Source organism: Podarcis erhardii (genome assembly GCF_964252035.2).
Source record: "Podarcis erhardii genome assembly, chromosome: 1".
Lineage (NCBI taxonomy): Eukaryota > Metazoa > Chordata > Lepidosauria > Squamata > Lacertidae > Podarcis > Podarcis erhardii.
This window is the reverse complement of record NC_138497.1, coordinates 128,818,040-128,835,117: the sequence shown is the minus strand read 5'-3', so window position 1 is coordinate 128,835,117 and position 17,078 is coordinate 128,818,040. Positions and strand designations below refer to the sequence as shown.

The 17,078-nt window shown below is 42.3% G+C and overlaps 1 protein-coding gene across 1 annotated transcript in view; it reads left to right on the top strand.

The window, feature by feature from the left end:
- Nucleotides 1–776: 776 nt before the first annotated feature.
- C2CD6 (C2 calcium dependent domain containing 6) overlaps nucleotides 777–17,078 on the top strand; it is a 33,472-nt gene continuing 17,170 nt past the window's right edge. The window contains exons 1-11 of the mRNA XM_081850367.1: nucleotides 777–1,202; nucleotides 2,917–3,003; nucleotides 4,301–4,352; nucleotides 5,395–5,534; nucleotides 6,523–6,645; nucleotides 8,549–8,593; nucleotides 9,850–9,918; nucleotides 11,584–11,675; nucleotides 14,565–14,714; nucleotides 15,753–15,867; nucleotides 16,607–16,676. Coding sequence (XP_081706493.1) covers nucleotides 927–1,202; nucleotides 2,917–3,003; nucleotides 4,301–4,352; nucleotides 5,395–5,534; nucleotides 6,523–6,645; nucleotides 8,549–8,593; nucleotides 9,850–9,918; nucleotides 11,584–11,675; nucleotides 14,565–14,714; nucleotides 15,753–15,867; nucleotides 16,607–16,676 — 1,219 coding nt within the window. The 5' untranslated portion in view covers nucleotides 777–926. The remainder of the gene's footprint in view (nucleotides 1,203–2,916; nucleotides 3,004–4,300; nucleotides 4,353–5,394; nucleotides 5,535–6,522; nucleotides 6,646–8,548; nucleotides 8,594–9,849; nucleotides 9,919–11,583; nucleotides 11,676–14,564; nucleotides 14,715–15,752; nucleotides 15,868–16,606; nucleotides 16,677–17,078) is intronic.

Below are 17,078 nucleotides of genomic sequence, written 5' to 3'. Positions count from 1 at the left end.
TGCTATTGTTTGTTTATTATCGAGTCCCCATCTGGGGAAATGTCAAGGTACAGATAAAATACATGCCCCATTTACGTATCTATATGTATGTATAGATAGGTAGTTCTAATTCGATTCGCGCTTGTCTTTTGTACATGTGCATTGTTGTATGTACTGTATATAGTTCTAATTCATGTTTAATTGTATTTTGTATGTGTGAATTGTATGTATGTATATAGTTCTAATTCATGTTTGTCTTTTGTACATGTGCATTGTTGTATGTATATAGTTATAATTCACGTTTGTCTTCTGTATGTGTGCATTGTATGTATATAGTTATAATTCACGTTTAATTCTTCCGTATGTGTGCATTGTTGCATGTATATAGTTCTAATTCGTGTTTGTCTTTCCTATGTGTGCATGTATAGTTCTATTTCATGTTTAATTGCCTTTTGTATGTGTGTGCACTGTTGTATGTATAGTTCTAATTCGATTCATGTTTAGTTGGTTTCTAAATCACTGTCGTCGTCCCCCTCCCCAAAAATGTTTTGGCTATTTCTATTTTACCTGTAAGCCGCCGTGAGTCCCTGTTTGGGGAAAAGGGCGGGGTACAAATAAAGTGATAATAATGATAATAACGACGCCCCGCTTGCGGGCTTCCCAGGGGTACCCGTGCTGCTCTCAGGAGCTAATCCTAACCTGTTACCATTAATTTCCCATTTTTTATGAGGCGTTACTGGTGGTGGTGTGGGGTCTCCTGGGCCGCCTTTATGTGAGGCGGCCAAATTGTGACGCCGCCTGAGGGGGGGAAGCGCCGCCGGAGAAGGCGCCGGAGAAGGCGGCAGCAAAGCCGGGGCTGCCGGCGGGCGCGTCCTCCCCGACCGGAGGGAGATGAGAAAGAACCAAGGCCACCACCAGCCATCGTAGCCGCCGCCGCCGCCGCTGCCATGCGGAGCCTCTTCGGCCGCAAGGCAGCCGAGCCTCCGAACCAGGGCGCCCCGGCCGACGACACCCCGCCGCCGCCCAGCTCCGCCCCCCGCGCGAGCGTCACCTCCACCGGCGGCGCCGAAGCCTCGCCCTCCGCCGGCGTCGCGCCCCGCTCCTCCTTGTCGACGATCCTCCGCCTGCGAGGCCTCGGCGTCGGCCGGAGCGACAGCGTCGGCGCCGAAGGAGGCCCCTCGGCCGAAAAGTTCAAGGGGGAAAGGGCCCGCTCCCTCCTCATGGTACTACTACTCAGGGAAGAAGTGCCCCTGAGCGTGTGCAGAGCGCAGTGCCCTCAAAGAACTCAGGGCGCCATTTCTTGAGGCCAGAGAGGATGGGGGCAGGCTTCCCTCGTCGCCCTCTTCCTCCTCCTCAGAGACATTTTGCCACCTGAGGCAGAGCCCAAAATGGCGCCCGCCCTCCTACCTGGGAAGGAGGCCTGAGGGGAGATGTGCTTCAGAAATCCTGGGAGTGGGGGGATAAAGATTTGCACTTGCTGGTCCTGCCTTGTGAGGTGGGCGCCTCGCCTCACGGGCGAACCGGCTCCGCGTTTTCAAAGGGAAGAGAAACATGGCTCCATACCTGCTTTTGGGGGATGCTGAGTTTGGCCCCTGGCCAGCATCCTGCCCATTCTTTCATGATGCGAGTCTCAACGTTTCCGCCTTACGGTCTTCTCCGGGCCTCCCGAAACGCAGATGCAACTTGATTTCGAAATGTACCGCTCTCGTAAAGAAATGGACACATTCTCGCCGTTCCTGCAGAAAAGAGCCCCTTTCTCTACATCAAATCGCAGGCATAGAGACCATAGACCAGAGCGCTCACATCTTCCAATACTTGCATTCGCTGGTTTTGGGGAAGGGGGTGCAAGGGAGAGAAACTTGGCACCCCTCGACTCCACAAGCTCGGGCGATGCTATAAGAAAGGGGCTCTTTACGTATGTAGGCTTTGTATGTGCAACTGGCGCATGGAAGAGCCTACACCCGTCTGTGTGTAGAGGTCGATTCGCACCCATGTGCTGAGGTTACGGGGTGGGCCAGTGTGCAGGTACCTGCTCCCTTCTTCTCAAATCCAAGCAACATAATTTTGAAGGTGTGGATGGGGCTCTTGAGAAGCAGAACTTCCATAGTCCAGCATTCCACCCTTTCTGCATCTTGGCTATGCCTGTGCTAGAATGCTGGCTTCTATTATGACGTAAATTCATTTTGTCTGTCTGGTGCAAAAGTGCCCGCTTTTTAGACGTTTCTTCTAAACAGTGTGCCGTGGTACATGCCAAATCCCAGATTTTTGGGTGGCTTGGAAGTACCTTGATTATCATCAAATCCCCCAAGCAAATGTCCTCCCTTCAATTATTTTCCTTTGATGGAGCCCAGCCTTTGATTTGGGTGCTGTTTGTGCCTAATTTCAGCTTCCTAGCTAGTACTAGAATAACAATCATGTTGGGATAAATGTCACTCCTCTTCCCAATTAAATCTATATTTGTACATCGGAATTTACACTCGGTTCAGAAGATGGAGGCCTTGCCTATAGACCTGTGATCTTGAGTGTGTAGCCTCAGAACTATGAGGTCCAGATTGTGAGCCCTAATATTTACTTTGCTTTAAGAACTACTCTCAAAGCCCCTATTGCATACATTCTAAGTCAAAAGGTGTGAGAAGTTAGTTGAGCAATGGGAAGATTCCACTCCCAACCCATTTTAGTTCCTTTATGTCAGTTCATCCACATACCCCTTCTGGATGTCCTGTCGGCCCACCTGCTAGATTAACGTGACTCAAATTTTAGGAGTTAGTGTCTTTGGCCATACTGCAGGCGTTCAATTTAGTATGTGGCAAAATGAATTACCGGTACATGCCATGTAGATCAAATGTTCAAATTATGTGTGCAAAGCTAAGTTGCTTCAGGTTGCAGTATCTACTATTTTTAGTTAATTGCAGAACCTAATTTTCAATTTTTTTATAGATGTTAATGAGAAATCAGAAGGCATCTGAAGAATCAACGGTTAATCAGTACCTTGATGTACATAATTTAATTCCTTGTGGTGATGTGGTACGTAGATTAAGTATGTTCACATTATTATTTTTCCATAGAATTTTCCTTTTTACAGGAGATACTTTACCTGTTAGTTACTATGAGACTGCAAATAAGTTTTGATGACTAAGCTAGGGAATGAGATTTTCTTTGAGAAGTTGCCTTACTTTCTCCTTTCATTAGACTGTTAATACCTTCTTACAAATACTAATAACCTGGTCTCAGATACATTGGGTTAGCATACAGTATATGCCTGTGATGCAGTTATAAAGGCACTGGTGTAACTTTGTAGTGCTTCATTGTGATTTTCATAGTGTTAACCTAGCATAGAGCTTCTAGTCGTGGGCTGGAAATTGTATGAACAAGTAAGCAACATGGGTAACACAAGCAAGTACATTTTTCTTCTGCTTCTTGGAACCTAAAAAGAACTTAGCCACATTTGGTGTTGTTTTAAAAAGTAAAACTGATGTACACCACCACCTCATGCTACAACTGACATTAGAAAAAAAGCTTCCATTGGTGCTCATGAAAAATCACCTCCATTTCGTGGCTGCATTTGTTCTTATGAAAAAAAGTGTGTGTGTGTGTGTGTGTGTGTGTGTATGCAACTCCCCCATTTACATATGTTCGGTATGTGTGCGACTGTGTACACGGGCATATATTTGTGACCGAAAAACTTCACAAAAAGGGGCAGAACAGGGTGTTTGTGGGTTTTTTCCTGTGGTGTTTCAAATATAGGGTACGTGATTTCACTGATGTATGCGGTGTCTCAGAATGTAAATTGGGGGGTGCCTGAAAAGAAGGCAAGAGTATTGAGATGTGGCACAGACTAGTATCTCAAATTAAGAAGGACATGATGGTTGAATAAAACCACCTAATGTGAAGGACCATCTTTTTCTCTGTTAAGGGTGGAAGTACGTACAGATATCAAGAAACATGTAGATGCACCAAATTTCAATATGAATTGCAGTTCTAAATGAGGTCTGACGTACCTGAAAATTCCATAAATCCCAAGCCTGAAATCTTATGCTTACTAAGTCCTGCTGAACACAGTGGTACATACTTCCAAGTAAATATGCAGAGGAGCATGCTTCTATCTTGTCATCATGTTGGAACATAAATCAGTGAGCTTATCTTATCACATACACCCAATGCACAGAACACTGAAGCATTTGATTTCAGGGAAAAACCCGTAGATAATTCCAGGAATTTGCCCTATACCTTAAAGCTTGTGTGTAACTGCAATGTGCTTTTTATAAGTTGTGGTTTTAATAAAGTTAATTTAGTCATAATATAACATTTCATATTCTAATAGAATGGCTTGTTGGCAGTTAGTGTGAAGCAGTGCAAAGATTTCACCCCCAAATGTATCCTTTTTCTGTTCTATTAACCCTGCAGTGGGAAGCATCTGGTAAGCCTATTTAGATCTTTGATGATCTCTGGTGAGCTAGGGACAAAGGTGAAAGCTGTATCCTAGTTCTGCTGGATCTCTCAGAAGCATTTAATACCATCGACCACGACATCCTTCTGGACTGTCTACAGGAGCTGGGGGCACTGTTATACAGTGGTTCTGCTCCTTCCTCCTGGAGTGTTCAGACCCCTGGGCTCTCACTTGTAGGGTGCCTCAGGGTTCCTTCTTCTCCCCCAAGCTTTTTAACATCTACATGCAGCCGCTGGGAGAGATCATCCTGGGGTTTGGGCTGGGTGTTCATCAGTATCCAGATGATACCCAGCTCTACCTCTCTTTTAAATCGGAACCAGTGAAGGCAGTGAAGGTCCTGTGTGAGTGTCTGTAGGCAGTTGAAGAATGGATGGCGGCTAACAGATTGATGTTGAATCCTGACAAGACAGAAGTACTGTTTTGGGGGGATGGGGCAGGTGGGTATGGAGGACTCCCTAGTCCTGAATGGGGTAACTGTGCCCCTGAAGGACCAGGTGTGCAGCCTGGGAGTCATTTTGGACTCACAGCTGTCCATGGAGGTGCAGGTCAATTCTGTGTCCAGGGCAGCTGTCTACCAGCTCCATCTGGTATGCCAGATCGGCGGGGTATTGATGATGATGATGATGAGGATAATAATAATAATAATAATAATAATAATAATAATAATAATAATATAACTAGCGAAATGATGCATAGGAAATCGCTCCCACAGCACCACTGCTCCAGTCAAATTTTGAGCCCCCACAGATACAAACACTGGGAAATCTGAACATGGGTCTCTATATGTTACCTGCTTTAACCTTTATTCCCATTGCTGTCAATGAGACTTGTAGATACAAGCTGCTAACTAGATGTTGTAACTTGCTGCTCATAATTTTCCTTAGCACTATTACTCAATGCACATCTTCCTTTTATGGTCACTTGCCCACCAGAAAGATTTATTCTTCCTTAACATGAGATTCTTTCAGTTGATGTTAAACATGACACCTACTTACTGATTCGCATTAGCATTGATAAAATCATGAAATGCACAAATCCCCAAGTCTTCCGACCAAGCAAGAAGCAAATTCCGATTAATTTCGGAGACGTGAGATATTTTTCTCTGAAGGTATGTTTCTGCTTTTCTTGTACTTCCATCTTCTTAAAGCTACCTGTCTGAAAATCTTAGTAGCTATTATTGATAGAACTGCTGTGATGTCAGAGAGGTCATAAGTGTGGGGAAGTGGCGGAGGACAGGATTCTTGTGCTTTTATTCAAGGCTGGCCCAAGACGTTTTGGCAACTGAGGCAAACCACAAAATGATGCCTCCTCACCCACCAGGGAAGAAGCGGGGAGTGGAGGTTTACATCAGGAATGGGCGGGGTAAAGATCTACATTGGGAACAAGGGGGGAGTGAAGATCTGCTCTGGGACAAGTGGGGAGTGCAGCGGCAGCAACAGCAGGTCATGCATTCCTTGTAGGCCAGATCTGCTGCCCTGCAGATCCTGCTACCAGAGGTGGTTGTTTCACTCTGACTCATGGATGGCCCAGGCCATGCTTTATTAGTTGTGCAGAAAAGGGAGTTCCAGGAGGTGTGCCTTGCATAAGAAACGCCACCTTCTGAAGTACCTTCTGCACAACTATTAAAGGTGTAGGGGCCCTGTGCTCTTCTCTTGGCCACTCCATAGGGGAAGCTTGGAAGCTTAAGATAGATAGATAGATAGATAGATAGATAGATAGATAGATAGATTCTTTATTGTCATTACACAAGTGCAACATTGCACAAGTGCAACGAAATTGGATGCCATCCCTTAAAAACAACAAAAGCAAAACAACAACAACAACCAAACAAACTACATTCCAGTAGATAAGTAGATAATCTTGTTTGTTTTGTTTCACAACATAAATAGGATGGGACTGAAAAGATGGGCATGCAAATTTTTGGACTTGACTGTCTAGGTCAGCCAGAATTTGTGGACTCCTGTTTTTATTCTGGAGGTGGTTCCTGTGATACCTGTACTACGAAGGCTGTTGCAAATAGGTTACATTTCCTGTAGCTTCTTTTAGGAGTAAATTGTACTCAAGTTAATAGGTTTACCCCATGTTTTGTTTTTCAGGTTCCAAAGCAGAAAGGTGATCCTAGGAATAGGATTACTTTAGAGCTGGTGGGCTTTGATGGTCCAAAAGACTTTCCAAGGCTCTATGGGAATGCAAACATGCATCTTTATGAAGTCATTCGAGTGAGTATAACAAAAAGAGATTCTCTTATATGTGGATTATACAGGTTATGCTTCGAAAAAGAGGACCATAAATATGTATGAAATATTAATTCCCGTTGTGAAAAAATATTAATCTCTGCTAGGTGTTTTACATAATCAGAATTGATAAGTTATGTAACACTTTCCCTTAAATTCAAATGCATAAAGGTTCCTTCTTGCTAAGTCTTTCAGTCACTTGGTCACAGTGCAAGATTACTACACTTCTCCATTCCCCATTTGCTGCCAGAGTTTAGGTTCTAAAATTCTAGCTGGGACATCCAAGTCTTTAAGGCAGAATTCAGCTAATTATTCTTGTCAGCAGAAGCCCATGCAAGGATGTCTGCTTGCACAACAGTGCACTTCCCAAAGAAGATTGTTTGGGTAGGTGGGTCTGGAGAACCTCTGGAACAGTGCACAGGGTAAGGAGAGCAGGCATTGTTCAGTCTGGCAAGCCAAAATGCTTACAATGATGGAACCATCAGAAGAGTGTGACTTTTGGAGACTTAATATTGCCTCCAAATTGAGGATTGGTACACCTCTGAATAAGGCATGCTTGGTACAAGTAATAGGCGAAGGCTTAACACTAGAAGACCACTTTTGAAAACAGAAGGCTAATTTTGGTCTGATCCAGCTAGGCTCTTCTTTATACACTTAACAAACAGATAGCTCACTCATGGTTGTGCATATGCACCAGTTTGTGGAAACCAACCATTTATGTGTCTTGTCGTTTAGTCGTGTCCGACTCTTTGTGACCCCCTGGACCAGAGCACACCAGGCATTCCTGTCTTCCACTGCCTCCCGCAGTTTGGTCAAACACATGTTGGTAGCTTCGAGAACACTGTCCAACAATTATGTGTATCTGAGTTACAAATGTGGATTCATAATCAGAATATCCAGAATTACACCTGGCAATTGCTCTCTTTTCTAAACCTGTGGCCTTTCATTTGGAAAGATTTGTTTCCTGAAGGCCTTTAGGGGGAGGTATTCTTATATGCAACAGCTGCAGCTCGGGTGGCAAAAGGGTGGAAGGAACAAGAAGCCACGACAATCACAGACTGGCATTACAAGCCATGATAGAGAGACTTAGTGGTTTCTAATGGTAGGTGACGTTGCTGTGTTTTATTTTTATTTCATATTAAATTGTATTATATTATTCATGTACATTGATTAATTTCTGGGAGTTAAGAATAGGACTAGGATAAATTGTGTTTGCTGTACCCGTATTTTATACAGTTTGTATATGTTGTTTGTCAATGTGTGGTGTGCTATGCCTAATAAAGGATTTTGAATTGAATACAAGCTACAAGAATTTGCTGAAATGGCACAGTTAACAAATACCCTGAGAGGCAATTCAAATCAAAAAATTATGGAAAAGTGGGATATAAAACATATGTTCAAAAATACAGTAAAGGTTTGCTGTCTATGCTAGCATTTGATTGACGTTGGAGTGAGACTGAGTTGAGAAAAAAGACTAAGAGCACATAATGGTATAGGAATGTATTAGATATAATGTAAAGAAATATACAATAATAAGAGTACATTCATTTGTAAAAAAGGAATATACAACGGGATAGACAGGAAGGCTAGTGTGTTGGTATGTATCTGATTTGGGGGGGAATGCTTTTGTTTTTTCTCTTGGTTCTTTTTTTGTGTTTCATTTTCTTTCTAGGTATATAAAATTTGTATATAATTTTTGTATACATGTTGGAAATTATAGTAAGTCCTGTAATGTAATATGACAACGTTTACCAATGTAGTATAAGAATATTAACAAATAAATAAAATGCAAATTCAAAAAAAAATATGGAAAGATTTGTTTCATGGTCTTTATGTAGTGAACAGTAGAGAAGCTCTCGAATTGTTTGTATTCTTCTCTCCCATTCAGAAACAGTCCTTCATTGAAACATGTGCTTTTAGAATCAGAAATATGGTAAGACATTTTTGTTAATTGCATATTGCACGATGGTTGTAAAAAAACCCACACAACCTATCTTAAGTGCCTCGTCTAATTTGAACTGCAGCTTTGTAATTGAGGGAAAGCTTCAAATCATTGCACTGGGGATATGTGAGAGGGAAAGAGAGAGACTATTGATTAGAGCTGCTGTCTATAAATCTGGATAATTGAAAGCGAAGCCACAAGGTTTCTGCTGGTTGTGTTTCAAACCACTCTGGATTACTTGCTGCCAGTCAGTGTAATAGACAATACTGAGCTAGATGGATCAATGGTCTGACTCGGTATGAGTCATCTTCCTATGTTCTTGTGACCTAGTAAATTTCAGATCCAAGGGAACAAACTCTTCTGTAGCCCTTTTTTCTCTGTAAACATGAAACCGACTTGATTAAAAGCTTTGTGTTTATAAGCAGAGGAGGTTATCGGTAATGAATTTTTGTGCTTATCTTGCTTTTATTGGTGTGTGCATAATTGTAAACAGGAGGACAGGAACTCACGGAGACAGCAAGAAAATGAAGAATACTATTATAGTCACAGCCTTGTTTTTTACTGCGTATGTATTTTAAAAGGAGTAATGTCACAATCTGTTGTTCAATATTTTTAAACCATGTTGTTGAACACTTACATTTTGGAGGTTAGCTTTCTGTGGGCTGTGCGCAGTATTTCACCTTTCAGAAACTCCCATCTATCTTGGACTCCCTTCTCTTTGAGTATTTCTGACACAGAGATCTCACCCAGTAGTTAAGCTTAAGCTTTTTGAAATCAGCCTTTGTAAAGTTCAGAGTGCATATCCAGCTACTCTCAGCCTTCCCTTGTCTGTGTATAATTAAATCCAAGAAGATATGATCACTTCCTCCCAAAGTTCCCAGCACTTCCACTTCACTGATCAGTTCCTCCCTGTTGGTGGGGACCAAGTCCAGGATAAGATGATCCCCTTGTTGTTTCTTCCACCTTTCCTTCCTCGGGTGCTTATGCAAAAGTTTCCAAACCAACATTAATGCAGCTTCTTTCTTTGGGTCCTGGCTATAAGGATGCGGACCTGAGCTTGTTATTACTATTTCTGCAAAGTTTTCCTTTTTGTTTAATTGCTGTTTCAGGGAAGGACTTACCATGGATTTTTTAAAAAACTCAATAATTCTGTTCTTCTTATACCTGTGATCGTTTGCCATAAAATAACTTTAAATTGAATTTGCAATGAGAATTGTTATGCTAAGAAGGGATTTTTATACCTACAGGTGTTCTGCACAGCAGAAGTGGAATATATGTTCTGCTATGGATGTCTTGGATATGGATATTCACATCAGGTCTTGTCTCTCTTTGCTGAAGTAGATGATTTTAATTTGAATCACAAGGCTGAAAGGGACCAGAATATCATGAAGCCTAGCACCCCTCCCATGTACTGTAAATTACTTTCCAGCCCACAGGTCAACTCACAGAATATTATTTGTAGTGTTTTATAGGCAGAGAGTGAGCAAACGAGATTTGCCATGCTAAAGATTGCCATTCCTTAAACAGTTCCAGATGGTTCAGTAGACATCCTAGGGAAGATTCCTCCTCAGTCTCATATTAATGAGTGAATTCAGGAAGCACCATCAGGTCCTAAACTGGTTTCTAACCTAAACTGCCTGTGGCGATCACACAGGGCCTCCGGACGTTTGACGGTCTATTGACCCCGTGCCACCACTGTGATTGCTTTCTTCGCTGCCACCAACCCGTTTCTCCTCATGGGTAATCACGTAGTCCAGACAGTTGTTAACATTAACAAATAATCAAGTTTATAGGCATGAACAAGCTTATGGTTTCACTTAATTTTCCTTGGCAGTTTCTTAATCTTAGCTCCTTAACTGTCCTATGCGTTCCTAACAACTTCAAACTGATTATTCCAACTATCTATCTGACTCCATCTAACAATTCCTCTCACCCTTTCACCACACAACTCGACCAACCCACAGACTTAACCTCCCTCTTCCTTCTCTCAACTGACTTCCACACAACTCCCCCTCTATCCCTAACTCTTCCTATCAGTTTCCACTGGCCAATCGCATCGCACTCATTTTAACCCTTTTCTTATGATCCACCTAGGAGGCAAACGCCACACTGCCCAAGTTGTTTGTTTGCTTATTTTAAACAAACTTCTGATTGTGTATTACAAAATGAGGCAAGGAGACCTAGCAGTGCAGTATAATTTTACTGTACAGAACAGAGATGAAAATGAGACTTGTTTTTCAACAATAAAAGGTCCTATCAAGGTGGGACTAATTCATTCCCAACTAGTCACAAACTGGAAAAGCAAGATGAATAGTGTACACAGACACTTAAAGGGGGGGGGTGATTTCTTTCTCTAATGAGCTAATCATGCCCAGACTGGATGGATGAATGATGGCATTTGGGGTACAGCCGATGTATATTTATTGAGAAGTCAGTGGTCCTCATGCATGCATGTCTTTTGCAGCATCTATACGATGCCATTGACATCAAAATGACAGTCCATTTAATCTGGGTTGACCCTTTCTGGAGGAAATATGATAAGGTTTTTAGTTTAATCCACCCAGTTTGCCATTTACCCTGTTGCAATATCTCAGTGACATGTTTCCCATTTAAGCCCCTATCTGGACGCCACTCTTGCTTTTTGAGACAGAACTTTCAGCTCCTTTCAAGCCTCTGTTGAAGTCTACGTCTACTCTTCCCCGCTTGCCATTATTTCTGTCTCCCATAGAGACAGCCAGATAATAACCCATGAAAAGGGTCTACAATTCCATAACAGCTTCCTGTGAGTAAGAACAGAATTGCAAGAATACTTCGGACAATGAGTAGCTATAGAAACTTTGCCTGTCTCCCATGCATAATCAGGGGGTAGAGAGACTATTGGAGGTCATGGAACATAATCTGAAGTACCACTTTATGCTATGTTTTATCAGCTATCTCAGCATTCATCCTTATTGATTGCCATAAATGGCTTTGTTTTGCAGCTAAAACTGCCAGGTGCGGATCCTGCAAAGGCTGTGGCATATTCCATGTTTCTGCGGGTTCCCCCTCCTGAAGACAGAAGAGACAAAATAAGGCAACAATTCTTGACATCTAACTAGATTTGTTTCAATATGTAATGGACTCTGTTTTATAATGCTATGCATACAGTCAGTCATATGTTTTAGAATCGGACCCACATGGTGATATCTAATGTTAGCCGTATTCAGAGTAGACCCATTGATTTAAGACCACTGATTTCAATGTGCCTACTTTGAACATTACAGTGGTGCCTCACAAGACGAAATTAATCCATTCCGTGAGGCTCATCGTATAGCGGTTTTTTCGTCTTGCGAAGCAAGCCCATTGACAGCTTAGCGGCTTTTAGCAGATCAGCTGATAAGCGGCGGATCAGCTGATAAGCGGCTTAGCGGCTTAGGAAAAGGGGGGGAAAGGGGGAAAAACCCGCAGGAACTCGCAAGACACAAGACATTTCGTCTTGCGAAGCAAGCCCATAGGGAAATTCGATTTGCAAAGCGCCTCCAAAACGGAAAACCCTTTCGTCTAGCGGGTTTTCCGTCTTGCGAGGCGTTCGTCTTGCGGGGCACCACTGTACTTAGCTGGATATCACCCATAGGGTTTTAGATGTATGCAGATGTGAGGGTCTGTTTACATCTTACGGTGTAAATGAGTTCCCATTTCAAATTATGGGATTCCAATGGGATGTATCCAGCTAAGTCATACATTGAAATCAGTGGATCTACTTTGAGAATGACTTGGTCAGATACAGCACAATAAATATTCTGTCTCACACACTCTCCTTTCATTAGGTATATGTGAAGACTTGGGAGGGTGCAGTTCTTGGGCGAAACCCTAGCAGCACTAGGCAACCCCAAAGTCTATGTGAAACAAGGGTTTACCTGAATGTTGCCACGGAAATTTCTGGTGTATTCTGGTTTTGTCTATCATAAAATCTTAACTCTAGAACACTTACCTTACGTCTGAAAACTACCAGATTACTACACCAAACCAGGATAATCTGCTCCATAGGTGGGGCAAGGCTGCTGGTGTATTTTGCCCACAGAGGCTGCCCCTGTGCCCCACTTTTATTGTCCCCAACTCCCTCCCCTCTCTTATCTCTGGCTGCTGTATGTCTGTATCTGTGTGTGAAAGAGTGAAGGGCGACAGTGCATGTAAGTGCAAGCCCCACTGCCCATTGCCAAATGCTGCCCTTAGTTCACCCCCGCTGCCCTTGCAAAACAATTTAAGCCCATAAGTTACAGCACAGTGTGCAGCAACCAAGCTTCAGAGACTCTTCAGAGTCTCATGGGCGCTTCCAGGCTGTTGCTATTTTTGAGTGGTGTATCAGCAAAGGGCTTGTACACCTTTACCTTTTGCCCTGCTCTTTCCAGGGACAGGCCCACACTTTAAAACCCTGTGTGCAAGCGCTGTGTTTTTCTTTTTGCCGCAGAGCTTTCCCCACTGCTCTTTAAAACTGAATTGGAGCAAACGGTGATTCAGGTTTTCCATGGATTGTTGTTTGCTCCGATTCAGCTTTAAAGAGAGGGTTTTCACAGGGAAAGATCGGGAGGACATGGAACTTTGCAGTGGAGACTGTGCCTGGAAAGGTAAGTGTGGATAAGCCCCAATACAGGTTGTGCGATTAAAGCAGAGTTTGTTCTTGTCCAAAACAAACCTTCTCCCCAAAATCTGACTTTGTGATAAGGATAAATGCACTGGAAAGTGAGGATAACATTTGCTAGATTTAATGTCATATAACCTCACTACAGACAAATCAAAATGGCTGCTCAGTAAAAAGCTGATGTTGTCTAGGCTCCTCACAGACTTTGTGCTAACAAATCAGGATGAATACTCAATAAACAGGTGGGCTGTGTATAAGTTCTGGTTTATATGGTTCCAATTGGTGGCTGAGGAAATAGCCACATCCCAAGGATGCTACAAGGTTTTATATTTCACACAAGACTCCCCGCTTGTGTCCAGTGAAAGAAACCTTTTTTGAAAAGTCCTTGCCTGGCTTCCTGTTTCAGCATTTGGCAGTGGCGCTTAATGGATGAAGTTTTGTTCGTCAGCAAAGAAATGAAATTCCTGTCTAACTTTAACATGCAGCCATGAGACATGAGACCTCTACATATCTGGGTAGTGTCAAAGGAGCAACTGCTCCCTGCCCTCCATGAGCCATGCTGTACCCAGACTGTTGAGAATTGCATAGATTCAGCCACACACCCGTGATCTCTGCAAATTGCAGAGCACTCAGGCAAGAAATTTCTTCTTGCCTGCTCCAAAGCTCGCCTTAGCATGAACCCTAATATGCTCCTTCGCTGAAACAAAAAGGATGTATATATAAACCCAAATAACCTTCCCTTCTCCTTAACATTTTTTACTTCTGTTTTTTTAAAAAAAAAAAATTACTGGTTTTCACAGCATTATAAACAAACAAACACATAAGACAAACAAACATAAATTGTAGCCTTATTGAAAATTATTAACATTGTTAAGTGACTTCCTCGCTTCCCCTTGGTTGAATTTCATTGCATATCCTTTTAGCGGTTTTCCAAATCACAGTTCTTATAAAAATTAACTTAAACATTAACATCCTTAGATCTTCACCTTATGAAATTAAACATATTAATTCATCACTTAACATAAATAAAATCCTAAGCCAATGAAGTATCTGCAAGCTGTTTTCAGTTAATTTGACTTAACATATTTAACTAAGTAATCATTAAATTTAATCCACTCTTCGTGATACTCCTCCTCCTTCTGGTCGCGGACTAACATTTTTTACTTCTGAATCAAAATCATATTGAAACTTATTTTTCTTGCAAATATATAGGGGACTTCAGCAACAAGGGTGACCATCAGAGTAGCAGCCCATGTAGCAGGGTGAAGGGGGAGAATCTTTCCATTGTGATTATCTCCAAAGGCAACATTTGAATGCCTTAGTTTTTCTTTTCTCTCCCCCCAGCAATGCCATCAAGCCACTGCGCCTGGATTACCCTGCATTCTTATCTCCAGACTTGAATGTTTCAGTGGCAAAGATTCATCTGGATAAACCAAAACCTTCAGAGCACTACAAAAGCCTTCAGGAGGCTTTGCACCAGCCACCCCGAGAAAGGCAAGGACGTAGGCCAAAGTTTTTTTAAAAAAGTATATATTAATGTATCTAACATTTGTTATACAGTGAGGGGGGGGGGAGTATTTGATCCCCTGCTAAATTTGCCCGTTTGCCCTCTGACAAAGAAATGACCAGTCCATAATTTTAATGGTAGATTTATTGTAGCTGTGAGAGACAGAATAACAACAGGAAAACCCACAGAAACCCAGAAGACAAAAGTCAGAGATTGATGTGCATTATGATGAGTGAAATAAGTGGTCCCTCAGCACTACATTCTGGAAATAGCTCTCCTTGCAGGAGTGGAACGATGTTGGTATGGGTGCTGCCATCCTAGAAGCTGAACCCTGCTCAGAAGCAAACCATGGTCAAAGGCAGCCAAGAGGCCTAGGAGAATTAATAAGCTTGCACTTCGGTCGTCCTTATTGGGCAGCCTGTGCAGTTTCTGTACCGAAGCAAGGCATTCAAAATTTGATTGATATGGTTCCAGATAATTTCATGGAAAAGTGGCTGGCAGTGGCTGGGATTTCTGATCTGATATTATTGATCACAGTCTTTCTTTTTTACCTGGTAGGTTTATTTGTGAATAGCATCCTCTAACGTTTTCATCTATTATCATAGTTGGAAAATACTATAGGACAGTTAATCTGAGGCTGCAAGCCTAGCCCTGGGAGCAAACCCCATTAAATCCAGTAGGATTTAGACGTGGTTAGGATTGTGTTGTAAATTACCAGCCGCCTTATCTATAAGCAGTTAAGTAAGAGCAACCAAAAAATTGGCTTTAAAACAGATCTGTTCCAATAACCTCAGTAGTATTGGTCTACTTTCCCTCCAGGTAATAGCTTATTGCAAGATTGTGAAGTGAACTGGTAGTTGCAGTAGAGTTAAAGGGGGCTTAGTTTCAGCTATTTCAGTTTAACTTCACCATGGATTGTATAAACATGTAATGTCATTTTTTTTTTTGTTAGCTGATGGCAAAGAAATATGCATATCGTATATTGCAGTACTATTAAACTAATTCCCACCCCCCTTGCTCTTTAGACTGGAGAAACTGAAAACTGAATATCGGAATCTAAAAACATGGCATGAAAAGGCAGATTATTTAGATCAACTGATCTTAAAAAAGGGACCAAAAATAAAACCAGGCCAAACAAAGGTAATTTCCTTTTCAAAGAAAGACAAATAATGTGTGACTGACTAGGGGCAAAACCTCGTGGGAAAGGCAGTTGTTTATTTTTCATTTTTGTACAAAGGGGAAGAATTATGATTTATTACGAAACCCAAAAGCAATTGCAGGCCGCTGAAATGGGAAGTGGAGGTCTTTTTTTTTTAAGTATTAAAGGTTTTCTTGAGTTACAAAAGAACATGCAGTGTCTCTGTTTTCCTTTCATAGAATCTTTATATTCAATGGGAGACACTAATGTTATAGGCAGTATAAGGTTGGGGAAGAAGGTTGGTAGTTAGAGAAAAGGAAGGAAGGGTTGTTTAGCACTTTTTTTTGCTATTTGTTGACTGGGAGATCCTGCTCACCAGCTTTTCTCCTTGTGGGCGAATAGGTACAGTACCTGAGAGGATGAGAAAAAATAGAACAGCCTTGCCACACATAGGCCTCCAGAAATCCCCTGCTAAAAGTATAGGAGCCCAGTCATCTTCTGCAGTCGGCCACCCTAATTAAGAGTCTCCTCCAAAGTGCTACTTCCCTTTCCCGTTGCATTTTTATAGCTTCCTCTGTGGCACGACAAATCACAATTTGATTTAATTGTTAAGGCTGTTAAGTGGCAATCTTGGAAACAAGGCAGAATTCCGGTCCCAATGCTAATTATCACAGGAAGGAGAATGGTCTGTACTTGAAAGCACTTTATGCCTATTTCTAACTCCTCTCCCTTCCCTATCAGGTATCTCGCTTCAAGGAAGCTGTTGGGAAAATACAACGCCCTCAAGCATCTACGGTTTATACCTCCTCAGGTTTAGTGAACACTCAAATGTTTTCCTATTCATCTTGAGCGGAGACTAGAAGGGCCAGTGGGTTAATTTTCTACCCTTTACAGTGCAGCATATACAGTGGTACCTCGGGTTAAGTACTTAATTCGTTCTGGAGGTCCGTTCTTAACCTGAAACTGTTCTTAACCTGAAGCACCACTTTAGCTAATGGGGCTTCCTGCTGGTGCCGCACGGCCGCCGCGTGATTTCTGTTCTCATCCTGAAGCAAATTTCTTAACCCGAGGTAATATTTCTGGGTTAGCGGAGTCTGTAACCTGAAGCGAATGTAACCTGAAGCGTATGTAACCCGATGTACCACTGTACTGGTATTTGCAAAAGTTCCAACGTTCAATATTACCTTGTGTGAAAATGGGGGGGGGGGAGAAT